At 36.9% G+C, this 25,589-nt stretch overlaps 4 protein-coding genes across 4 annotated transcripts; all 4 read left to right on the top strand.

Moving 5' to 3' along the window:
* The first annotated feature begins 861 nt into the window (after positions 1-861).
* On the top strand, positions 862-6,005 carry LOC115450335 (cytochrome P450 6B4). Its single transcript, XM_030178329.2, has 2 exons — positions 862-2,278; positions 5,774-6,005. Exons 1-2 carry the CDS (start codon positions 901-903, stop codon positions 5,944-5,946), a joined length of 1,551 nt encoding a protein of 516 aa, XP_030034189.1. The 5' UTR covers positions 862-900; the 3' UTR covers positions 5,947-6,005.
* Positions 6,006-11,244: 5,239 nt separating this feature from the next.
* LOC115450347 lies at positions 11,245-16,803 on the top strand. Its single transcript, XM_030178345.2, has 5 exons — positions 11,245-11,749; positions 12,281-14,199; positions 14,275-14,426; positions 14,770-14,900; positions 16,548-16,803. Exons 1-5 carry the CDS (start codon positions 11,686-11,688, stop codon positions 16,784-16,786), a joined length of 2,505 nt encoding a protein of 834 aa, XP_030034205.2. The 5' UTR covers positions 11,245-11,685; the 3' UTR covers positions 16,787-16,803.
* A 538-nt stretch (positions 16,804-17,341) lies between these two features.
* LOC115450336 lies at positions 17,342-20,295 on the top strand. Its single transcript, XM_030178330.2, has 3 exons — positions 17,342-17,455; positions 18,889-19,014; positions 19,205-20,295. The coding sequence occupies exons 1-3, from the start codon at positions 17,392-17,394 to the stop codon at positions 20,272-20,274; spliced, it is 1,260 nt and encodes a 419-aa protein (XP_030034190.2). The 5' UTR covers positions 17,342-17,391; the 3' UTR covers positions 20,275-20,295.
* A 2,143-nt stretch (positions 20,296-22,438) lies between these two features.
* On the top strand, positions 22,439-25,436 carry LOC115450333. Its single transcript, XM_030178326.2, has 3 exons — positions 22,439-22,582; positions 23,387-23,533; positions 24,220-25,436. Exons 1-3 carry the CDS (start codon positions 22,519-22,521, stop codon positions 25,419-25,421), a joined length of 1,413 nt encoding a protein of 470 aa, XP_030034186.2. The 5' UTR covers positions 22,439-22,518; the 3' UTR covers positions 25,422-25,436.
* Positions 25,437-25,589: the final 153 nt, after the last annotated feature.

The raw sequence follows: 25,589 nt of genomic DNA, 5'->3' as shown, positions 1-25,589 counted from the left end.
ATCAGTCGAAAATCTAAGAAGATTTATACAAATTTTATCCCCTTAGGAGTGGAATTTATCAAAATCCTTTCTTAGGGGATGCCTACGTCATAATAGCTTTATGCATGCAAAGTCTCAGCCCGATCGGTTTAAAATTGACAAAGTTTCATACAAACCTTCATCCCCTATTTTATCCCCTAGAATAAATCAAAATCCTTTCTTAGCGGATGCCTACGTCATAACATCTACCTGCATGCCAAATTTCAGCCCGATCCCTCCAGTGGTTTGAGCTGTGCGTTGATAGATCGCTATGTTAGTCAGTCACCTTTGAGTTATATATATTTAGATAAAAAAAAATATTGCTCACACTTTTTCTTATAGTGCGGCAAAGTGATACTGCACCTAATGGCAACTGGAGTGGGGTCCAATAGTGTCGACTGACGAGAGATGATTACCCCTCGACAGTCAACATAATTATGCCGGTCTGTTGGAACCGAATTTACAAAGGGTGATTCCGAAAGGCACACATTGACATGGGCCATTATGACGGTTTTAACACCTTGTGTACGGCGGTCGATATTCGGGCGGATATAAAATGTTACCACACAGTTAGTTTAGTTTTAATGTCTCACTTTCGCGTAACCATAATCACAATAAATCATTACTATGTGTTTGTGCTTAGCTGAAAGACTTCGTAGACTCTAATATTTCATATAAATTTCCACTTGATATCTCTACGCGTTCCTAAAAAAACTGGTTTGGACAGACGGACATAAAGGTTTCCTTTAGCGATATGAAACACTAAAATTCACACAGCTCGCATACTATTGTCGCACAGTTTTTTATATCTCTATACTATTGTAAACATATTTTATAAACACATTCGACTCATTGCAAAATCGGCACTAGACAAGTGCAGACATGTTCACAACAATTTTGTGCACGTGTGTCGTATTTCTGATTTCCTGCTTAGTGTATTTCAAATACAAAAATAAACAAGAATACTGGAAGAGAAAGAATGTGCCGCATTTAAAGCCCGTGCCTCTGTTGGGCAACTACAAGGACTTTATACTATTGAAGGAGATCACAGGGGTCATCTTGCAGCAGATCTGTGAGAAGTTCCCCAACGAGCCATACATCGGCGCCTATTACGGCACGGACCCCGCTCTAATCATCCAAGATCCTGAACTCATCAAGCTTGTGATTACGAAGGACTTCTACTACTTCAGCGGGCGGGAAGCGTCTGACTATTCGGAAATGGAAACGGTTACCCAAAATGTATTCTTTACGTGTTGCGACAAATGGAGGGTCTTGCGGCAGAACCTGACCCCTTTGTTCACCACGGCCAAGATGAAGAACATGTTTTATCTGATAGAGAAGTGTGCTCATGTCTTCGAAAATGTGTTGGAGGAGAAAGTGTACGCCCCTAAGACGGTCACTATAAGCGAGTTGATGGCTTCCTTCACAATGGACTGCATCGGGACATGCACCTTCGGCGTAGAAACGAACGTCATGACCGAACCTATGAACAACCCTTTCAGGAACATTGGAACTGCGATATTCGAGAAATCAAACTTCCGTGGATTCAAAAACATGATGCGCAGTTTATGGCCGCGAGCGTTTTACATTTTCGGCTTCAGATTTTTCCCTTTAGAATTAAACGACTTCTTCGTGAAGTTACTCACTGCTGTCTTCGAGAGTCGTCAGTACAAACCGTCACCGAGGCAAGACCTGGTCGATCTTGTATTAACTTTGGCAAATAAAAGCTGTATCGCTGGAGACACCGTTCCTGACTTCAAAACTGGTGAAGTTAAGAAGACTACGATGGAAGTAACAAATGATTTACTAGTGGCTCACTGCGTGGCGTTTTTTGGCGCTGGATACGAAACATCAGCAACCACATCTAGTTTTACACTGTACGAGCTTGCTAAACACCCAGAAATTCAAGAGAAAGTGCTTCAAGAAGTGGATGCGTACTTTCAAAAGAACAACAACCAGCTGAACTACAACCTTGTATCTGAACTGCCGTACTTAGATGCCTGCATCGATGAGGCACTGCGTTTCTACCCGGTCCTTGGCAGTCTGAACCGCGAGGCTATGGCTGACTACACGTTTCCTACAGGACTCACAGTGGAGAAGGGGATGCGAATTCATATTCCAGTGTATTACCTCCAGCGTCATCCGAAATACTTCCCAGAGCCTGAAGAGTTCCGTCCGGAGAGATTTCTAGGGGATGAGAAACTAAAAGTGAATCCCCACGTGTACATGCCGTTTGGAGGAGGCCCCAGACTTTGTATAGGTATGTCATGATTTTCTTTTAATTTTGATAGCCAAAGTTATTAGCGAAACCTGGTTCCAATATAATACTTTGTTGGTTATCTAACTAATTACCCTTGTAAAAATCATATCTGCATCATGCTTTTTTTAATTACCTTAAAGTATTATTTTATAACCTAAATTTATCTTTATCTTCCACGATCTGGTAGCAATGGAGGGTGACGAAAGAGAAGGTAATAGTTAAGTTTTTTTTTTGTAGAGCGGCATGCCACAATCGCGAATCTGGATTTTTTTGTTTCTTAACTAGCGGTGTTATTTTTATTTATTTATTGCATTTATTATACAAATATATACAGGCGGACTTGATGCCATTCTCTCCCAAGCCACCTTAGGGTGGTGCAGAGATAAACAAGGTAGGTGCATCACGGCAACATGAAAACTGCAAAAAGAGAAGGAAAAAAAAGAAAACTATAAATATTTAATTAATTATTTATCTACATTATCTTCTTTATTTTAGAGATAGTATTTTCTATTTATTATAACAATATCAGTCCTTTATTATCAGTTCGGTATTCAGTTGGTAACATATAAGGATGGCGAAGTTTTGTCGAATATGCAGAGGCACAGAGGTAGGCAGAGGGAGACCCATTTAGGCCGAAAAGGTTAGATATTATATAATGATGTCCATGTCTGATCTCTTAACTTTGGTACATATATACTAAATTAGGTTTTGCCTGCGACTACGCCCATGAAAAAGTTGTTCCGGAAAAAATATTTTTCCACGATAAAAGTTAGCCTATAGCACTCCAGAGTATATATAAAGCTTCCTATTTGTGAAAATATTATCAAAATCGGTTTAGTATTTTCTGAGATTAGCGCGTTCAAACAATCAAACTCTTTAGTTGATATATTAGTATAGCATTATTAGCTCTGTATTATACACTATTCAACTGCTGAGCACTAGCCTCTTTACTACTGCTCGCAGTAGTATTAGGTAGGCTTAAGTCTGCCACACTGCAGCGTGACGCTGGTCTAGATTGGCAGATTCACATACCGTATTTTTTTTTATAGAGAACTTCTTAGGTATGCTAGTTTCCTCACAATGGTTTCCTTCGCCATAAGAGCAGCTGATAATTATTACTGCTGTGAATTATAATTAATATTTAGAATATATAACATAATATATGGTTATGAATATATTAAAAGCAGATGAAATGCTCCAAAATGTTTTTAACCTTGTTTCATGTCATGGGCAATGTTACCCATGTTTACTTAACCTTCTCATTAATGTCTTGTATTTCATTTTTAAAAAAGCCGGGAAATCTTTATTATCCTATTATTATATTAAGATGAAGAATTTGTTTGAACGCACTTATCTCAGGAACTACTGGTTCGAATTTAAAAAATCTTTTAGTGTTGCATTGCCCATTTATCAAGGAAGGCTATAGGTTTATATAACATTATGCTATGACAAATGGAACGGGAGCAGTAATGAAAAATTTAAAAAACGGGGCACAATTATTACTTTTGAGAGCTTACGTTGCGTGCGCTGCGTAAACGGTTAATTTTACGCAACAATCATATATGGCGAAACTATTCCTCTTAAAAAAAGATATAATATTCTAGCGATGTTTGTCGCTTAGATATGTTATTTCTATAAATATGGCGACACGTTAAAGGCTATAGAAGGGTCACTTGTCTCGGAAGCCAGACTTGAAATATCATGTCTGTCATCGTGATCAGAATAGAACGTACAAAGTTTTTATATAGCTAACAATGACCACCTGGGTGGCGTAGTTTTATTGTGGTACCACCGCAGTTTGAGGTCTCGAGTGCAATCCTCGAAGCGGCGATAACTTAGTTGGTTGTGGAACGAACTGCCAAGACGAATGTCCGCAGGTTAAAATCCCAAGGGCAACACACCTCTGACTTTTATAAAATTATGTGTGTATTCTCTGCGAATTATCGCTTGCTTTAACGGTGAAGGAAAACATCGTGACGAAACCTGCATACCTGAGAAGTTCTCTATAGGAATTTTGAAGCTGTGTAAAGTCTACCAATCCGCACTAGGCCAGCGTGATGGACTAAGGCCTAATCCTTCTCAATAGTAGAGGAGGCCCATGCCTAGCAGTTAGACATTAGTAGTAGTATTATTGTGGTGACTAGCTCCCTATCAGATCATGGGACGGAAAGCGCACGGTGAAAAGTCGATTTAACAGTTCCGTCTCTGCTTACTCCTTTGGGGTAAAAGGCGTGAGTGTGTGTCTGATCCTAAGATCATAATTGTTTGTGAAAGGAACGAGCTAGTTTTCCATAATAGTCGGAGTAGTTTTTAGTCATTAGTAACAAGTTTTTTGCGCAAGATTTCATCCACGTCAAATCCGAAATCACTACATATTTTTGTTATACACATTGTATGTACAGATATATATGTTTGGATTTCGGTTTTGACGAAATATATTACTATACTGACAATACGGTGAATTTTTTTTTAACATAAAAAGTAAAATTATTCTGATATTTCTTGTAATCTTGATATAGAGATAATTAATGAACAAAAACATTTTATACACCACCTAAGCACAGCAAAATAAACACGATTATATTTTTGATAAAAATTAAAACATTATATTCGTACATTTGTTCATGTATTTTTAGCTTAGCTAACAAATTTTTATATAAAAAAGGCCTACAGCGACTACCAAATTCTTGTTATTTTCTGTATGCCAAAATGAGGCCCAAAACAAGATCTTATTTTTGCGGACATGGTAATCGTTAATATAATACCAGTTTCACATTTATTTGCAACTATTTGAAAGCGTATTATTGAATTCTAAGGTATTAAGTAGATATATAATCTATCTTTATGTTCTATATCCGTTCTAATGATAAAATGAATTACTGTTCGTGGATTATAACTTAAAAAATAAGGAAAACACAAAATTTGTATGTAAATTGCCACATCGTTTTATTTTTAACGGACTTACGTACTCATTTATTACTTATTATTTATTATTATGACCAATTGGTAATAACTTTTGGAGCAAAAATGTGGCCCTGACGTCCGTTCTAGAACTATATGTTTCATGTCTTTGTAGAGAAGTATATTTTTTAAGAATTTAAATAGAATGAGTACAAACATACAAGAAAAAAACACGTCGAATTGATAACCTCCTCCTTTTTTGAAGTCGATTAAAAAGACTTATTCTCAGGTACTTTGAGTGAAATCGAGAGAGTTATTTTAAGTTTGATTTGTTATACAGGATAAATATATAAGATTGTTACATATTTCACAGTTTAGAAATGTTGAGCATATACAAAAATATATATAAGTATTTGATATATATTTTTTTAAATATTCTAGTTTTAAGTAGTATATTAGTTACTTAATAGTCACTATAGTTAATAGCGACAATATTGTATTAGGTTTAAGGAACCTGTAAGGATATTGTTCAAATGATAATGATAATAAATAATAGTAATAATAAAAAATGTAAAATAAATTTTCTTCTTCCAGGTAAGCGGTTCGCGAAAATGCAGATGCTGGCGGGACTGGTGACTCTGTTGAAGAACTACAAGGTCGAGTTGGACCCCACCACACCACTGAAAGTCCAGTTCGACCCTCGCATCATAGTTACTCACCCTCGAGTCCCTATCCAAGTGAAACTGGTACCCCGTAAAATAAAGTGATTTTAGAAATTACAAATGTATTTTTGTCGAAAAATATTAGATAAAAAGATGTAATAAAATATAGTATTTAACTTATTTATATAGTATTAAATATAGTATTTATATATACAGTATTTAACTTATTTTTAACTAATTAATTATATGCCAATAGAACTTTTTTTCTATTATCAAATCCTAAATCGTAATGTGGGGTTGACGAAAAGACATTAAATTATATAAGTAGTTAGTTATAGACCGAACATCACCAAAATTTTGCTTCAAAAGTGATTACCAATTGGTAATAAGTCGCTGTGTTAGATAAAATGTCTGTATGAAAAGACGTTGCAGCGTCCTGAGATAATAATACATAAATAATATATTTACAGATATATATCTAACTAGCGACCCGCCCCGGCTTCGCACGGGTGCAATGCTGACTATTTAATGGATGTTATTATTATACATATAAACCTTCCTTTTGAATCACTCTATCTATCAAAAAAAACCGCATCAAAATCCGTTGCGTAGTTTTAAAGATTTAAGCACACATAGGGACAGAGAAAGCGACTTTGTTTTATACTATGTAGTGATTCTAATATAATAATATCAGCCCTGTATTATATACTGTCCCACTGTTGGGCACGGGCCTCCTCTACTACTGAGAGGGAATAGGCCATAGTCCACCCTGGCCGAGTGCGGATTGGTAGACTTCACACGCCCTCGAAAATTCCTAATAGAGAATTTCTCACATATGCAGGTTTCTTCACGATGTTTTCCTTCACCGTTAAAGCAAGCGATAATTCACAAAGAAAACACACATAATTTTTAGAAAAGTTAGACGTGTGTGCCCTTGGGATTTGAACCTGCGGACATTTGTGTCGGCAGTCCGTTCCACCACCAATTAGGCTATCGCTGCTTTTTTACAGATAGTATGCTAAAATTCACATAAAAAAACGTGGAAATCATGATATAGAACAAAATATAAAGTATTTTACATTGATGTTTTGCTATTACACCATAATTTTAATAACCATAATATACTCTACATTTTTGTACGAGAATCTTCGCAATGTCCGCTCTATATAATCTAGAACTCTTTGGGTTGACGCAACTTTATTTCCTTGGAGAATGGATTTGGTTAAGTTTCACCATCCATCAGTAATTTGACGGAAATCGTCTCCGAAGGTCTAGTTTCAGGTATTGTACAACTATCTTCCCTATGGAATCCTATACTAAGATATGATTTTATAAATCCACAAAGTGTTGGCTGAATAGGGTATCAAACCAAGAGTCTTGGTCCGAAGTCCATATTGAATTGCCACATTGGCATAGTTATACAACAATATTAGCCAATCACAACGGCCCTATGTCTATGTACTACGAAGGCTGCCATACTATCAGCACTGAAAAACAGACTTGTTATCACAGCTTTACTCCGTCCTTAGAAAAAAGGCGTCTATGAATAAGGGAGTTCGTTTCTATTGTAACTCCAGCACGAGTGGGTCGTCTTGACCAAAGTAATAAAAGCTACGAAGCAATGTTTTTTTTTTTACTACTAGCATGACAAAATAAACCCACTGCACCTGATGATAACTAGAGTAGGGTCCAGACAGACGAGAGATGATTACCCCTCGACAGTCGACACAATAATGCCGGCCTGTGAAATTGGATATACACAGGCTGATCCCAGAACGCGACACACTTACGTGAGCCACTATAGCGGGTTTTAACACCTTGTGTATGGTCACTATCCAGGCAGATATAAAATATACTCTATCATCAGTAATTGTAATTGCATATTTTTGTTTTTTCTATAAAAATACTAAAGTAACGTAAAATTTATAATAATACCAGATAAAATATTTTGAGTTCCGATTATAACGGTTGAATGCCCTTAAGCGACATCGTTTTTGGAAATATTTTAACTATATTAAAAAAATAATTAAATTAAACTATTTTACGAATTTTATCGCGGTTTTAATATTTTATTTTTCTCCCGAAGTTTCGAAGACTTTGCAGTCTTCATTGTCACGGGGGGGACTCCCCGATAAAATTCGTAAAATAGTTTAATTTAAATGTCTAACATTCGCGTAAACTTAAGAAATAATTATATTAAAAAAACATAGAAAAACGTGTTGATTTGAAATATGTATGAAACTTAATATCGCCAAAATGTCGTTTAAGGCAAGTAGCCTTTCAACCAACGATCAATTAAATTAACACCTAAATAAATAGTAATTAACATTATTAATTATGAATAATTTCATTGATATCAAATAAGTAAGGTTCAATAAACGCAACTCATTCCGTGGAGGGCACTTAGTTCAAATGATAACATAAAGGACTTTTGGACTGTTATCAGGGTACTTCGATGCTGTAGACATTATAATTAATTTTGATAGTATTTTATATCTGCCAGGAAAGCGACCGACGTGTCGCAAAAAAGCGACGATAGTCTAGTTGGGTGTGGAACGGACTGCCAGACGAATGTCCGCAGGTTCAAATCCCAAGGGCACACACCTCTGCCTTTTCTAAAAAATCATGTGTGTATTCTTTTGAATTTATCGTTCGCTTTAACGGTGAAGGAAAACATCGTGAGGTAACCTGACCATCTGAGAAGTTCTCTATAGGAATTTCGAAGGTGTGTGAAGTCTACCAATACGCACTAGATCAGCGTGGTGGACTAAGGCCTAAACCCTCTCAATAGTAGAGGAGGCTCGTGCTCAGCAGTGGACAAGTATATAATACAGGGCTGATATTATTATTATTTTCTTATATCCGGTTCCAACAAGCCGGCATAATTGTAGCGACTGCTGAGGGATAATCATCTGTCGTCAGTAGACGTTCTATTGGACCCCACTCCACTTACCATCACGCTGTGGGCTCACTTTCCTGTGACCGTATTAACACATATATCTATTTATGGGCTAAACTAGTCTCATTGTAAATTTTTTGATAATTAAAAACTAGTCTAGCGTTTGCGATATGACGTCGCTGTGAGGTGTAGGATTTGGATCCTGAATCGGGCAAAATGTTTTAGGTCTTTCTGCTCAGTATCAGCATGGCATCTGGAATTTGTGACCGATATGGTGATAGCCTCATGAACATGGTTAAAAATGGGTAGCACCTTCTGCAGCCATTCAGAAATAAATTCGTGATGTTTATTTTGTTTTTTTTAAGCCGTTTCACACACATTGTCAGTCCTATTTAGATGCATAAATTATCAATTTGGAGCATCAGAAACAGTAAACACGACTTAAAAATAGCGACAATGCCCTATGAATATTTATTTACATACAAAATTTATGTGATATTACCAATTGTATGAAATGAAGCTGAAATAATCTTAAGTGTATTCAATTGCTTCAAATAAGTAGATTCAACATTTTCTACCAGAATTAAAAAATATTTAAACATGGCTTGGACACGTTATAATTATTAATTAATTATAATTTTTAGATCTATTAGTAACTCATGTCTCACGATGGCGAGCGCAGTGGAATATCAAACAATACTTTGTAATTCAATGTGTTGGATGGTGTTTTTACTGTTTATGGACGGTCGTATCGCTTACCATCAGGCGAACGGCAAGCTCGTCTCGTCATTCAAAACAATAAAAAAAACTCAGTAAGTACAATTAGTCATCTCCCTCTGCAGACAATCCCACTACGACGCATTATTTGATACTAAAAATAAATTTACTACGCAATTAATCACATGCCTCTTATCCCCGAAGGAGTAGGCAGAAGCGCAACTGGTGTACTTTCCACTGTGTGTATTCCGTCCCATGATGTGATAGGGGGCGAGCCCATCATCATATTGGTCACAAATTTTAGACTCCACACTGAAACATAATATCACAATTCGACCCGGAAATCGAACTTGGGACCTCAGAGCATCGTACTGCACATGTTATGTAACTACGCCACAGAGGCAGTCGACACTAATTGTTAATTAACTTGTTTATAGCTCCTATAGTAAATCTGTGTATAAACTATTATTTCCCGCTACTGATAAACATGACTACTACGACGTAGTAAAACTAAAAATAAATGTATCACTTAATTTAAATTATAATATAGCAAACTTTTTGCCCGCGGTTCCACCCGAGTGATAATTATTTATTTATTTAATAAAATTAATACGCAAAACAAATTACAATCAAAATTAAAGCAAATTATAAAATATACAGGGATAAAAACAAGATTTTATTCTTAAACATTGCGCCCTTATACTAGTTAATATTCTAGATATTGTTATTTCGGGATAAATATTTTCCCGGGATGAAAAGTAGCCTAAAGTACACTGTAATGTAGCTTCTTATTAGTTAAAGAAGTTTCTAAATCGGTTCATTAGTTCCAGAGTTTGGCCCGAACAAACAAAGTTACAAACTTTCCCTCTTTATAATATTAGTATAGATCAACAGAATAAGATCCCGTTTCACAACTTCTGATAAAATTTTACTCGTCACATAAATAAGCCGTCCAAATACAAAGGTCACACTATAATCTATGCTCTTCATATTAAAATGAGTTGTAGACATTGGCTGTTTGATACAATAACTGCCAAATATCATATCATATCAACTCCTGTATAACATACAGTCCCACTGCTGGGCACGGGCCTCCTCTAATACTGAGAGGGATTAGGCCTTAGTTCACTACGTTGGCCTAGTGCAGATTAGTAGACTTCACAAACCTTCAAAATTCCTATAGAGAAATTCTCAGGTATACAGGTTTCCTCACAATGTTTTCCTTCACCGTTTAAGCAAGCGATAATTCACAAAGAATAGACACTTATTTTATTGAAAATTTAGGAGTGTGCGCCCTTGGGTTTTGAACCTTCGGATATTCGTCTCTGCAGTCCACTCCATAACCAACTAGGCTATCGCCGCTATTTTTTGCCACTGCCAAATAAAAACTTGGAACCTGTCGAACAGCCCATAAGTAAGTCTACGAATGAATTAATTCCAAAAAAAAATTATAATTATAGTGCTTGAATGGTAAGCCTCCCATGTAAGTGTCTATTTGGATAGATACCACAGCAATGTTAATTAACTTAATTATTTAAAAAGAAAACTTAAGATATGTGGATGTTACCAATACGTAGAAATTGGTAAATTATGGATAGGATATTCTGTATTTGCCCGGATAACCACCGTATACAAATGTTGTAGCCAGTGTAACTACTGGACATAATAAGACATGTCACAGGATACAGCAATGGAATACCAAACTATACTTTGTGATTCTAGGTTTTGGATGATGTTTCTACTGTTTATGGGCGGTCGTATCGCTTACCATCAGGCGAAGGGCAAGTTCGTCTCGTCATTCAAAGCAATTAAAGAAAGGTGTTCAACCCGTCATAGTAGCCTACGTCTGTCGCGTACTGGAATCAGCCTGTGTACATCAGGGCTCAAATGAGCAAGCACAATTGGGTCCACTGACGAGGGCACTCATCCCTCCACCTACATTCTATCTGGAACCCACTCCGCTTACCACCAGGTACATAGGAGTCACAATACTGTGCAGGCATAAAAAAAAGGATTTGAGTGCGTTACATGTCTCCTAAATTAACACGAAGGTATACTTTCGTCCAGAAAATTACGCTATGGGTTTTTTATTCCAGTAATGTTCTTTCAAGCAGGTAAAACCGCGAGGTACACCTAGTTAGAATTATAATAGGAAATGCAACCATCCGTGAAATGGCAGATTGACGTATTATAATAGTCTACACGTATATATTACTTTTAATAACAATATGCTCATGGCTTTCACGTTACTTAGTTTCTTGACAAGAATCCCTCTTGGATTCACCGTATTCCGTGAGTAAAATTTTGCATACGTATTATAAATCTCGCATTTGCTATGCTACCGATTACTCCTATTCTACTGGGCTATAGGATAGATGCAACATATTTTCAATAGTGTTGCAGAAATGTTTTGGCTTCTCTTTTACTATCGGCCGCTTACTTTCAAGCCTTTCTGTGGGATCTAGTGCGGGGAAGACTGTGTTTAAAAAATCTTAAACCGAATGGCGTAACAATAGGGTGGCTTCACTAGCAAAACGCTATCGGCCTCCGGCTTAAGGGAGTCCCTATCCTGAGAGAAATAGAAACTTTTTGTTTATTGGGACCTAAACAAAAACACACGGGAATAAATCTATGTAGGTTTTTAAGTCAGAAGGCTATTCGATGAATTTGCTACGGGTCTTTATGATGTAGTTACGCCACTGCTAAAACCTACCTACCCATTTAAATACCTAACCTGCCTTAACCTTATATTATGAGTATACTCATTACTATTGATAAGCCAATGCGGTGACGAAATAATCAATAACTTTTTCAATTATCCAGGCTCTTGCGTTCCAAATACAAACTTCCAACTGAACGGCAAGATATGTGCATGCGACTCTTTAGGGCGTTGGAATGAAGCCAATTGCCATAACCTAGCAAGACGCCAGTCCTGCCAACCAGGACAGATAATCTGGGGAAACTGCACCCAATGTCTCTGCCAGGAAGACGGAGAATTCGTGTGCACCCCCTCGTCATGTCCGGAGAATATCACAATAGATTCCCCTACCTTTCAAGGGGATTTGGAAGTCGCGGGCCCTTGGTGCACGCCTTTCAAATCTTATTACATTAACTGTAGTCTCTGCGTTTGTCCTGCTTCAGGACGGTCGTCAGAAGCCCGGTGTGCTGTAGACACGTCATGCAGTCTTCAAGGATTATCAGAATCGTCTATAACCAGTGGAACTATCTGCATTCCCTCTGTTATGTATCTCTTCCCATGTCTACATTGTCTTTGCTCTGATGAGGGATATTTCGTTCCTAAAGATTGCGTAGATATTTGTCATAAATCACAACAAACCGACAACCGAAGATGCATCCCAGGAACCTTCTATAGGGAACGATGTAACGTTTGCAGATGTCCTAACAACAGTATACGAAGTGGAGAGAAATGTACCAATAAAGTTTGTGAAAAGAAAACTAAATTCAGACCTGTACGACATTTTAAGGATAACGTTAGTGAATGCACTCCTCATAAGTTTACGAAACCCAAATGTTATTATTGTATGTGTAGTCAAGGAGGGAAACTCAATGAAAACGCATGTCTGGAATTGGACTGCTTGAAAAAATCTGATTTTAAATACGATGTTGAAAGACATTCTTGCAATCCAGGCGAAATGGTTCCTATATGCATGGAGTGTTTCTGTCCACGTAATGGACTGACAGATAAAAAATACTGTACGAAGGTTTGTTCCTTTAAAAGCAAATTGGTCGTTCTGGAGAAAGCATTAGAAGCCAGCTTTACCGACGTGCGTGTAATCAATATAGCAGTTATAAAGTCATCGGCAGATATTAATTGTGATCCAAATTCGTTGTACCTTGACCGAGGAAGATACTGCTTATGTCCAGAAAACGGGAACTCGGATTTCAAACTTTGCACTTCCATTACTAATGAAATAAGGCAACCAAAATCACACGTACCACTGGCATCAAACACAGTAACTATGGACTTCAATATTTCTTGCGAGCCGAACACCTTCGTGGACTTCGACTGTAACACGTGCTACTGCAGTAAAAATGGTAGGATCGATCCAAAATGGTGTACCTACGACGATTGTCAAGCCAAGAAGGTAATTCAAGACCATCACAAATTATATCAGCCTCTTACAACGACAAAACCAACAGACACTTGTAATCCTGGTTCCATTTCGAAAGAAGAGTGTAATTTCTGCATTTGTCCTGAAAATGGACTTTTCAAAGACAGGGCTTGTACTAAAAACGACTGTTCCGACTTCGACGATTCCATACATGACCAAAAATTTATTTGCGAACCCTTAGCTTACTACGTTGTTGATTGTAACGTATGCTTTTGCCCAAGAGACGGTTTAAAAAACGTAGCAAAGTGCACGAAGAATCAATGTGAGAAGAATTTCTTAAGATCTGACTCTTGTATCCCTGGGGATCTTTTTAGCGAAGACTGTAACGTCTGTGTGTGTCCTCCGAATGGAGATAAAAATGACAAAGCATGTACCAACTACTCCTGTTCCGCTGCTAACTCGTCTTGGCAGAAGATCTTCAAGTTATCGCAGAATTTGCTTAGCAGTCGCATGGCAGATAATTCTAAACGTAGTCTGCATTTATGCTTTCCTGGTGAAGAGTTTGTGGATGGGTGTAAAGTTTGTGTATGCCCTGATATGGGAATGAAGGAATATGCGTCTTGTACCCCTATGTTTTGTAATGAAGCTATTTCTGAAAGTGATGTGGAGGTTAGTTAAAATACATTTAATAAAGTAATATTCGAACAGAGTACATACTATTAAAATTGTCACTAAACATTGCAGTATCAAACACCATCAAACGGCTCCAAATTCAATGACTTGGTACCAAGCAATGATTTTAAAACTCGCAAGGAAGGTGATAGTTGCATGACGTACAATTTGACCGACAGCTCAGAGAGAAAAGAATGCACACCTGGTTCCATTTATATTATAAGGTAAGTATAATCCTATCTTTCATTTTGGCAGTGCACGTCAAATTTAGCAGTCAGCAGCAGGGCTCACGCGATGGTTTCTACAATGTTTATTTGTTTTGTCCGACTAACTCTGAGGTCGATCGACCCACGGTTTGCTTTTGTCGTAAAGTAAACATTTGTAAAAGAAAAAACTGCATTTACTTGTGGTATGATTACCACCCGTAGATACAAACTGTAATAATGATAATGGCTTATGCAAGTATGTGGCGTTCCGGGATCAGCCTGTGTTTATCCAGTTTCAATCTCGAATTTTTTTGTGGACTCATAAGGAATAAAATAATCTTATAATGTTATGTTTCTGCAGGTGCAGGCAATGTATATGCCCTTATATGGGAAATATAAATCACTTCTGCCGCCCCCTGCCGAAGAACGTGTACTGCGAACAAGCCTTTCCTTACTTCAACTATTTGCCAATGGGAAGACGTGGCAACAAAGGTATAGTCTAAAACTAGGTTCTACTCGCGGCTTAGATTTTTATATGGCAAAGTGACGCCACTGCACCTGATGGTAAGCGTAGTGGAGTCCAATAGAATGTCGACTGACGAGAGATTACCCCTCGGCAGTTGATACAATTATGCCGGCCTGTTGGAACCGGATATACACAAGCTGATCCAGGAACGCGACACACTTACATGAACCACTAAGGCGGGTTTTAACAATTGTGTACGGTGGTCGCTATAAGGCCAATATAAAATATATCCTACCACCAGCAAAAAATTGTAGCCAGTCTATTTACTGGGCATTATGGTAGTTAACACAGGGATCTCACCGCCGATTTATATACTTATACTAATATATAAAGCTGAAGAGTTTATTTGAACGAGCTAATCTCAGGAACTACTAAACTGGTTTTGAGATTTTTGTTACTAATGGGAAACTACATTACTCGTGAGTGCTATAGGCTACTTTTTGTCCTGGAAAATTATAAAGCGACGTTTAACATCTGGCGAGCGTGTGGTCGTCTCATTAAATTGTAATAAAAAAATAATTGTGATATTTAACTACGCTGGCTATTATCCGTTTTTGTTGTATCACCTCGCAATCTTATTATTTCAATTACAGTATTTAAACAATTTACTACTTATCTACACTTATATATAAAGGTGAAGAGTTTGTTTGAACCCACTAAACTCAAGCAATTCTAAAGCGATATTGAAAAAAAAAAATATAAAGTCCACCGCCGCATCTGTGCCTGTCTGAACGCGAAAAATTTAAAAACTACCCAACGGATTTCGATGAAATTTGGTATGGAGATAGTTTGAGACCTGCGGAAGTACATGGGGTACTTCGTAGCCCGGGAATATATTAAGCGGGACTTTCAGAATGGATTTTTTTCTCGCGGGCGGAATCGCGATCAAAAGCTAGTAATATAGGTGAATTATAAGTGTCAACGATTACCATATTAAATAGTATTACACACCACTTAAATGTAAAAAAATATCAAGAACATAATAGCGTGACTGGAACTGTTCTATTCTTGTTATGATAATCACTGTAATTGTTAACAAGAGGTTTCTAGATTTTTTACTAAACGTTCCGCTTTTTTTGCGTATTATTTTTTTTACCATCTAAATGTTACGCAACACTAAATGGATGGAACGAACGAACGTGAAGGGCGAAAATAGTATCCAAGGGTCTTATTCGTAAATTGGCCTCACCTTTGCGCAATATCATCTATCTAAACTAGCCTAATCCTAACCTAGGTAACCTAATATGATGGATCTCCTCTCCGAGGCAATTCTTGTGCGCTCGATGTCCACACCGAATTTACGCCCATGCACGGGGGACATTTGTCGCGGCCCTAGGCACACAGTGAACGTGTGTATACCCCATGGTTGCAATTACACATAGGGGTCTATGAGGAACTCGTCAACATTTTCTCTACTCTTCACTCCGCCCATCCCAATACTTCCTTTTCCTTCCCCTTCTCTCCTCCCCTATTTCTCCTCTTCCTCCAGGGCCCCCCAGTCGCTAAGCCGGGGGAACCAGTATACCGTGCGCAGCTTTCCCTCGGTGTTGACAGCAAGGTCTGCACTTGGAAAAAAAATACGATGGATTCTGAGAATATTTTTTGTTTCAAAGGTGACTTGACTCCACATCACAATGGAACTTCCCGGAACAACACTATCCTTAAAGAAGTCACGGTATCTCATAATCATACCAAGCATTTTTGTTCGGAGCCCGGGCAAGTTAGAGACGACTGTTACATTTGCGACTGCGAAGACCACGTGATTATAGAAGAGCATTGCTTCAAAAGCGACGCTGGCAACTGCACCGATGCTGTACCCACTTTCTTAGATAAATTAGTTACTGCCGAATGATTTTGCGTTTTATTTAACTGGTGTTAAGGATTGTTTTTATTGATAATAATCTTAATTTCTTCGCAATAAACATGGTATGTATGTACTGCGATTTAAGATAAATTAAATACATTAAAGATACATTTTTAAAAACCAGAGTAGTTGTTCAGGTTTGTCTCTCATATGGGAGAGACCGGTACCACCGCAATGTCTATTTCTGCCGCCAAGCAGCAGTGTGTAGTCATTGTTGTGTTCCGGTTTGAAGGAAATTCTACCCAGTGTAACTACTGAACGTAATAATACTTAACGAATGTCTGAGTATGAAGAGCGCAATGGAATACCAAACAATACTTTGTAATTCAAGTCATTGGAGGGTGTTTCTACTCTTTATGGGCGGTCGTATCGCTTATCATCAGGCGAACAGCAAGCTGGTCTCATCATTCAAATAAATGAAAATAAAGCGTTTCTCAGCTATACAAGCTGATTATAACATCAATTAAAAAAACAAAATACCATCAAAATTTAATTAGTGAATTAACCTCAATAAATTTTCTCGTAAAGACTGTTCCAATTAGTCTACACAACCGTAAATATTGTGGTGTAGTGCATTATTGTTAAACAGAGAAATGAGGTGTATAGGCGCTTTGGTTTTCATATATTTTTATATTGCTGATTCAAGTTATGCTTTTGGTAAATATGAATTATGCCAGACTTCTATCCAATTCTATATCTAATAAATAAAATTAAGGTGTATTCGGCTAATTTCGGACGATATTTCGATAAGTTAAGAGGAGGCTCGAAAATATTTTTTGTCATAAACTAGTCAAGCGATACCGGTATTTTATACATGAAACTGGTTATTATTACAGCTAATTTATATGATAATTTAATGATTTCTTAATTCTTCAACCTTAAATAGATGATAATATCTTTATATAAATTTAAAACCCTAAGACTGCCTCGGTGGCGTAGTTGTATTGCATGTCCGGTACAATAGCGCTCTGAGGTCCTGGGTTCGAATCCCAGGAAAGTGATATTTGGGTTTTTCTGCTCAGTATCACCCCGGAGTCTGGAATTTGTGCCCGATATGGCGATAGGCTCGCTCCCTATCACATCATGGGACGGAACATACTTGGCGAAAAGTGGGTGCCCTGGTTGCGCCTCTGCATACCCCTTCGAGGATAAATGCGTGATGTTATGTATGTAAAACCCTAAGAATAGATCGTTCGCACGGCAAGTTCGGACTTTAAGGTGCACAAAATCAAGTAGAATTCCCGATCAGTGTTAAGAAGAAAACCACTTTTTTGTTTCACTGCACATAGCACACCTGTTCTTGATCTTAGCATCAACTGCTGTATATAGAAGTTGGAAAAAAGGAACTACGCCGCCGCCTAGCCTAAACTAAAATATAACCATAGTTTCGTGGTATTTTTTCGTTATACGATCTTACCCCGAATCTCAGCCGAATACAGATTATTAAAAATTCAATGCTAAAAGGCTCTGCGCGTCAGTGCATCGATTCTTCTGATATACGTATTTGTAAGAGATAACTCATTATCAAGTGACCTATTACTTGTTTCTGGCCTTTGCTATATTACATCTTATATGAAAAATTATACCTATTTGAAATTTTGGCAAAAGGTTAAATCATATTGTCGTGGATTAGTTTTAAATTTATAGGTCTCTTTAGGTTCCGGAAGAGGTTGGTCATGCTGAAGGAGCCGCGAAAAAATATACATTTGTGCCCATATATAGCATAATATGGTAATAAAAAAAATATCAGCACTGTATTATATACTGCCCCACGGCTGGATACGGACCTCCTCTACTGCTGAGGGGAATTAGGCCTTAGTCCACCACGCTGGCCTATTGCGAATTAGCAGATTCACATACCCTCGAAATTCTTATAAGTAAAGCTTCCTCACGATGTTTTCCTTCAACAAAAAGTAAACGATAAATCACACATAACTTTAGAAAATTCAAAGGTTCGCGCCCTTGGGTTTTGAACCTGCGGGAATTGATCTCGGCAATCTGTGATAGTCCCAAATAGGCGATCGTCGCTTTTTATTCATATATATACAAATCAATATCTATATAAAGATATAGTATTTATTGTTTTCTAGATGACACAATGCGGATCCAGACTTGCAGTGTGGGGGACGTGGTACAAAACGAGTGCTTGAAATGTATTTGCAACACTAAACGCATCTATAAATGTACTCCGAAACACTGCTATAAGACCTCCACGGGTAAAAGATTATTCACATTATATAATATCTTTTATTTTTCTTCCACCCCGCGAACATTGTACTATCATGAAGGGGCGAGCAACGTATCAAATAGTGGAAGTTGCCCCCCATCGCTCCCCAACACCCCAATTATGAGAACACATCACAAATTTGGTTCATAAGGAAAAAATACATTGAACTCTCTTTTCAGAAAAGGTATCTCAATCAAACATAAATGCATGTCAACCGAATATGATATACACAACAGACACGATGACTTGCATCTGCGATAAAACTGGACAATGGCCTCACAGAAAATGCAAAGAAATCTTCCAAACCCTAAACACTAATAATTCATGTGAACCAAACTCATACGTCATTCTGGACTGCAACATTTGCCGATGTGGCTCCAACGGAAGAATCGAGAAAGAACGATGCACACAAAACGTCTGTGAAAAGCACAAATTAAATACCAGAAGACTGAGCAACGTTTACGGCAGTTGTGAAGTTAGAAACTGGTATTCCTTAGCTCCATGCCAATTTTGTTACTGTGTCTCTCAAAACAAATTGGTTTGTAATACAGGTAATAATTATGCTAAGAAATTAGATCTTGGAACGTACCATTTAAATGAGTGTGGAAAAGGACTGATTTACGAAGCCATAGCACTTATACCAGATAACGATTTGACTCTACGATTCGGTAATTTTATGACTAATTCTGTCACGAGTACACCGAAATTGCCTAAACATGTCATACAAGATAATCATAATGTAGTTATAAATGTAGAGAAAGAAAATAAAATAGAAAGCAAAGAAAAAGATAGTAATGAATCGTCTTCTGATTCTGATGAAAATAAACCTATGACAACTAAGATAGTCAAAAACATTCCCAGTACACAAATTTACTCAGATGGAGAAAACACCAGCAAGGAAAATGGATACAGCGACAACAAAGAAGCAGACTCAGGCATGGAAATAGGAGTTGAAGTGGCACAGATTCCGAAAAAGACTATGAGAACTACGAAAAAAATAACTCTGACAACCAGTGAACCGAAATCACTCGAGGATTTAAAAAAACTGGGCCAAGATTTGGGGATGAAGTTGAAAATTACTTTACCTCGCATGCTGGATCAAATGTTTAAAATGGCTCTAAGGAAATCAATGTTGTCAGTGAAGAAAGGCACGAAATGCGTGCCGGGAACGACTGAAGCTGTCAAGTGTAATATGTGCTTCTGCATGAAGAACGGAAAACTGTTGTGTACCAACAACGTTTGCGAATAAAGCTTACAGTTTCATTTCGAATAGTGTTTAATTTTTTATATAAGAAATCCTTATGATTTTTAGGTGTTTCTTAACGTCGTCGCTTGCATATTAAGTCTTTCCCGTTGCAATAGTGCCTAAAACACTGTAGCGACGTATAGCGCCATCTGTAAGAAGCCAGCGCTATCTGAATGATGCCAGCGCCCTCTATATAAATATGAGTAAACAATCTATTATTTCCTATGACAAAAAATTATTGGCATTAATCTTTAACATATATTCTATAGACACGAACGTTCATATGAACTATTTGTTCAAAATCTGAACTAAAATGGCAACCAAAATATCACTGTTATAACCTATTTATTCACTTGAACAACAAATAATTTTACTTATTTGACTAATATTTTTTATTCAAATCCAAGTTTACACAAACTCGAGTTTTTATGTCATGAGAGCCACTCCCTACACAACCACAAGCTGTCAATATTGACCATACTAAAGTCAGTTTGAATAGATTGCAGTTTAATTCAGTTGAACACAATGAATGTTCGGAACGCCAAATTTAGTACGTAGTACATATACAGGGTGTCCCAGAAAATAATGTCAAGCAGAGGTCTAGAGACAGAGCTCCCCTTGGGGTATCCGAATCACCCTCATATATGTTCCGCGATTTTTCATAGATTTCGAGTTATGAATATTTTTCTGAATTTTTAATAATTTTCGATTTGAACAATTAAATGCTGTTTTTTTTTTTAAATAGAAGGCTTTTGCATGATTTTTTTGTTGCAACAAAATTTTTAATAGTTGTTGTTTTTTGATAAACACAATCAGCTTCGTAACTTTAATGAAAATTATAAAATTGTTGGTGTAAAGTGAGAAACTTATGTTCCATGAATTAAGACTTAAATTTTCTACTTTAAATTAAAAATCTAAACAGGTGACTTCGCGGTTCTAAGGTAGGTCAAAAACTTCTCCATACTCTCAACTTACATATTCATTAAAAAAAAAATAGTCCTTCATGGGGGCTATTTTGGCTAAAATCAGCCTTAAAAGACAGCAAGGTGAAAAAATCTTAAAATTTCCCATTAGATTATAATTATTTTTTGACGTCTCATCATTCTTAAGATTAATTAGTTTGTTAACTAACCAAAAATGACTGCAAGAGAGGTATGAGTAAACATTTGGCATATTCTTATGTTTAAGTTCAATTAGTTTTGGATGATTCGTTCTCGTGGTTTAAGGTAAACGTGGGTGCATCTCTTTTACCTGCAATTTCAATGGGCCGAGAAGATAAGAGACCCAATTATTACTGTCTCTCTCCATGGTCAAAAATTATCCACGAATATGTTCAAAACAAAAATCCATTCTACATTTCTAATTGTTATGATCATTTTGTAGTTTTATGCGAATATTCAATATAGCGTACGTGCCAATGAATTTTTGACTTAATTTGATGATGTTGCTACATATAAGGGAGTGTAAAATTAAATTTATTACTTTTTAGAATATTTATTTTGTTTGAAACTTTATGTTTTTATATTTTACGTCTAGGATTCGAGTAACTTTAAGGTGGTAGCTCAAGGTCCATTTTCATACATTTTGTTTCGGCTTTAATCTGGGTAACTAAACAAGTATTGGCAAGTAAAGAATTTAAATTCACGTCTAGTTAGTGATTAGTTCTCGCAGTTGAAGAAAAATGTAAAAATAATTAATAATCATGGATATTTCGGCCTTTAAAATTTAATATGACGAAATTTTAAAGGCAGAAATATCCATGATTATTAATTATTTTTACATTTTTCTTTCAACTGCGGGAACTAATCACTAACTAGACGTGAATTTAAATTCTTTACTTGCCAATACTTGTTTAGTTACCCAGATTAAAGCCGAAACAAAATGTATGAAAATGGACCTTGAGGTATCGCCTTAATGTAATAATTTTGCGGCACAAAAATCAATTTCTGATATAACGTATAGAAATAAGGATAGTATATTTAACAAAATAATAACATTCATATTTAATATTAATAAATAATTGCAATAATATTATTTAAATTAATGTATCCCATCCTATATGGTTTTGTAGGTAAGTAATTTGGTTAGTTATTCCAGATAAAAATTAACTGCAAGTATGAATAAAGAATTTTACCAATGGAAATTATAACCATTGCCTGCAATGAGCAATAGATCGTAAAGGCAAAATTAATTGGAATGGACGACGTTTTAATTTGTGATTACTAATTTTACGAGTGGTAGTTCAAGATGGCGACCAAACTCATTCTACTGATCCTACCTTCTTATGCAGTTTCATTAATTCACCAAAAACGTAAGCTTTAAAAATATATTAGTATTATATATAATATACAATGTATTAAAAATGTCTTGTAAGCATTAAAGTCATAGTATTATACATAAAATGTAATTATTGTAACTTATATGTTGTTGCTTCACTTTTTGTTGTGTATGTACTATGTTCCTTTGATATTTTTCATAATTGAAGTTTTCCGTTGCAATTACGCCATTAATTACGCTAACTCCCGCACAAGACCATAGGGAGATAGGAGTGACTGAAAACCAGCGCTGATCTAAACTCTGGTTTCGGTCAGCACATGCTGAGTCATTTCCTTTTGTCTTGCACTAATATTATGTTTGCTAAATTTGTTGTTATTATTTGTTAATTGAAAGGCAATAAATTACTTATTATTATTATTATTATTAAAAATATCTTGCGCGCCGCTTCACGTACAATTTGGTTTGCAATTAAAATAGGTACTTCTTTGTAAATTTATTAAAAGATATTAATATATATATACCACTACCCACTGCACCTGATGGTAACTGGAGTCCAATAGATTGTTGACTGACGAGAGATGATTACCCCTTGACAGTCGACACATTTATGCCTGTTGGAACCGGATATACAAAGGCTGATCTCGGAACGTGACACACTTTCCTAGGCCACTATGGTGGGTTTTAACACCTTGTGTACGGTGGTCGCTATCCGGGCGGATATAAAATATATCCTACCTACCTCAGCACTGCAGTTGTAACGTAATATTACAACTCCGTCACCGAGTCAGTCGTGTAATCTGCAATTTTGTAGACTACCAAAAGCCACACAACGTTTCAGCCGTAGCAGAGAAGGTGTGGAGTCAGAAATGTACGAAGGGGTCCCACGTGCTCAACGACTGCAACTGGTGCCATTGTGACATGCAGCATAAGTTTAACTGCAAGGCGCGCATCTGCTCCGAGGTGGACATGTTCGGACACTTCAATGGTTAGAACTTGTATGTAGTCAACCAAAAGTAGCTGAACAAATTTCAAATCTCCTTTAATCTTTCGTGACAGTATTAAAAACATTTTTTTTTCACGAAAATGAACTTCAAAGAGTTGAATTTATTTAACATAGAGAAAAAATATTTTTTCGATTGAATTTAATGCGTAAACGCGTTTTGAAGTTATAAATTTGTTTAGCTAATTTTGTGACTGTTTTGAAGAGACTGTTTTTTCCAGTTTGAAGAACATTGTAGCCAATGTAATTCCTGGACATAAGACTCATGTCTCAGGATAGCGTGCGCAATAGAATACCAAACATTACTTTGTAATTCAAAGTGTTGGAGGTGTTTCTGCTGTTTATGGGCGGTCGTATCGCTTACCATCAGGCGAACGGCAAGCTTTTCTCGTCATTCAAAACTGTAAAAAAACTTTACATTAAACTTACAAGGACATTATGAAACTAATTTCATATTATGTCAGACTGACGAGCGTGAGGCATTACCGTTGTGAATTTACGGGCAGCCGTGTCGCTAACCAATAGGCGAGCGGCATGCTAGTCTCGTTATTTACTTACATAAAAATACAGCACATGACTTTAAAAATACTACTTTTATTGATTGGATTTCATTATTATTCTTACAAAATCCAATTATAACTGATCGATTGTTCGTCTCACCTCGTTTACAGATGCAATCCGCGAAATCGATGTAGGAATGGAAGGGCATGGCGTGTGGCGTTCATCCGAGACTCCCTGTGAGCCAAGAGTACACTATCGTAGGAAGAATTTACTCTGCGTGTGTGGAGACGATGGAACTTGGCCCAACCCAGTCTGCCGAGACATCTTCCAAAATCTCCACCCTGTAGAAATTATAGAAGACAGCAAAATTGAATCACAAAAATGTACTCCAAGCAAATTCCACTTAATAGGTTGTAACATTTGCTTTTGTCCTACAACGGGTCGCATAGATCCTGATTTTTGCACCAAAAAGATTTGTAATGACACAGATCCGGCTATTAAGAAAGAGGTAGAAGAAAATGACGGTATTCTAGAAGAGGTTTACCTTGAATGTAACCGCACTAAACAATATAAACTCGGTTGCCAAACTTGCGAGTGTCTTAGAAACAATAGACTACTTTGTGACAATTGTACCAAAGAAAAAGAATCTGAAAAATACTGCGATTCTGAAGGTAAAACGTTTAACATAGAATGCAATACTTGCACTTGTGATGATAAAGGTCTGATGCATTGTACAACTAAGAAATGCCTCTCTGGACCACACGTTGAAACACTAAAACACCAACTTATTGTACCAGATGAAGAATTTACAGAAACAGATAAACCAGTAGACGATCATGATTGTGAACCTGGAACTTTATACAAAAAGGATTGCAATAGCTGTTACTGTTTTAATAAAAATGGAATGAAAATGTTCGCGTGTACCTTCAACTCTTGCTCTCATGACATCCACAGTAATTGCGTCCAAGATACAGTGTACGAAATGAATTGCTTTATCTGCCATTGCGTAGTAGACGGGGAACGTACAATGCAAGTCTGTTTAGTCGACAATCGATGTACAGAAGAACAGACGTTAAAACAACAGTCGAAAGATTTAAGATCGCTTCACGGGTACTGCGAACCCCTTCACACTTACAAAAGGGATTGTAATACGTGCAGATGTAATGCTGATGGCAAAAGTGCGGTTTGTACGTCTAAGAAATGTAGCTTTAAGCCAAATAAACCGATCTCCGTTGACATCATTCCGGTTATCGAGAAGATCGGGGTCTGTCCCGTAGGACATTATTATAGAATTGATTGTAATGTGTGCTTCTGTTTGTCTAATGGTAATGCTATTTGTACCACCTCTGGTTGTAAAAAATATATATATTAAAATACTTTGAAGTAGGATTTTGAGTGTAAGATTGGCCCCATGTAAGTGTGACGCGTTACGGGATCGGGTATATATCGGATTCCAACAGGCCGGCATAATTGTGTCGACTGTCGAGGGGTAATCAACTCTCATCAGTGGTCTCGTCGTTACTGGTGGTAGGTCTCTCAT

This window comes from Manduca sexta, chromosome 4, assembly GCF_014839805.1.
Source record: "Manduca sexta isolate Smith_Timp_Sample1 chromosome 4, JHU_Msex_v1.0, whole genome shotgun sequence".
Lineage (NCBI taxonomy): Eukaryota > Metazoa > Arthropoda > Insecta > Lepidoptera > Sphingidae > Manduca > Manduca sexta.
This window is presented reverse-complemented; position numbering and strand designations above follow the sequence as displayed.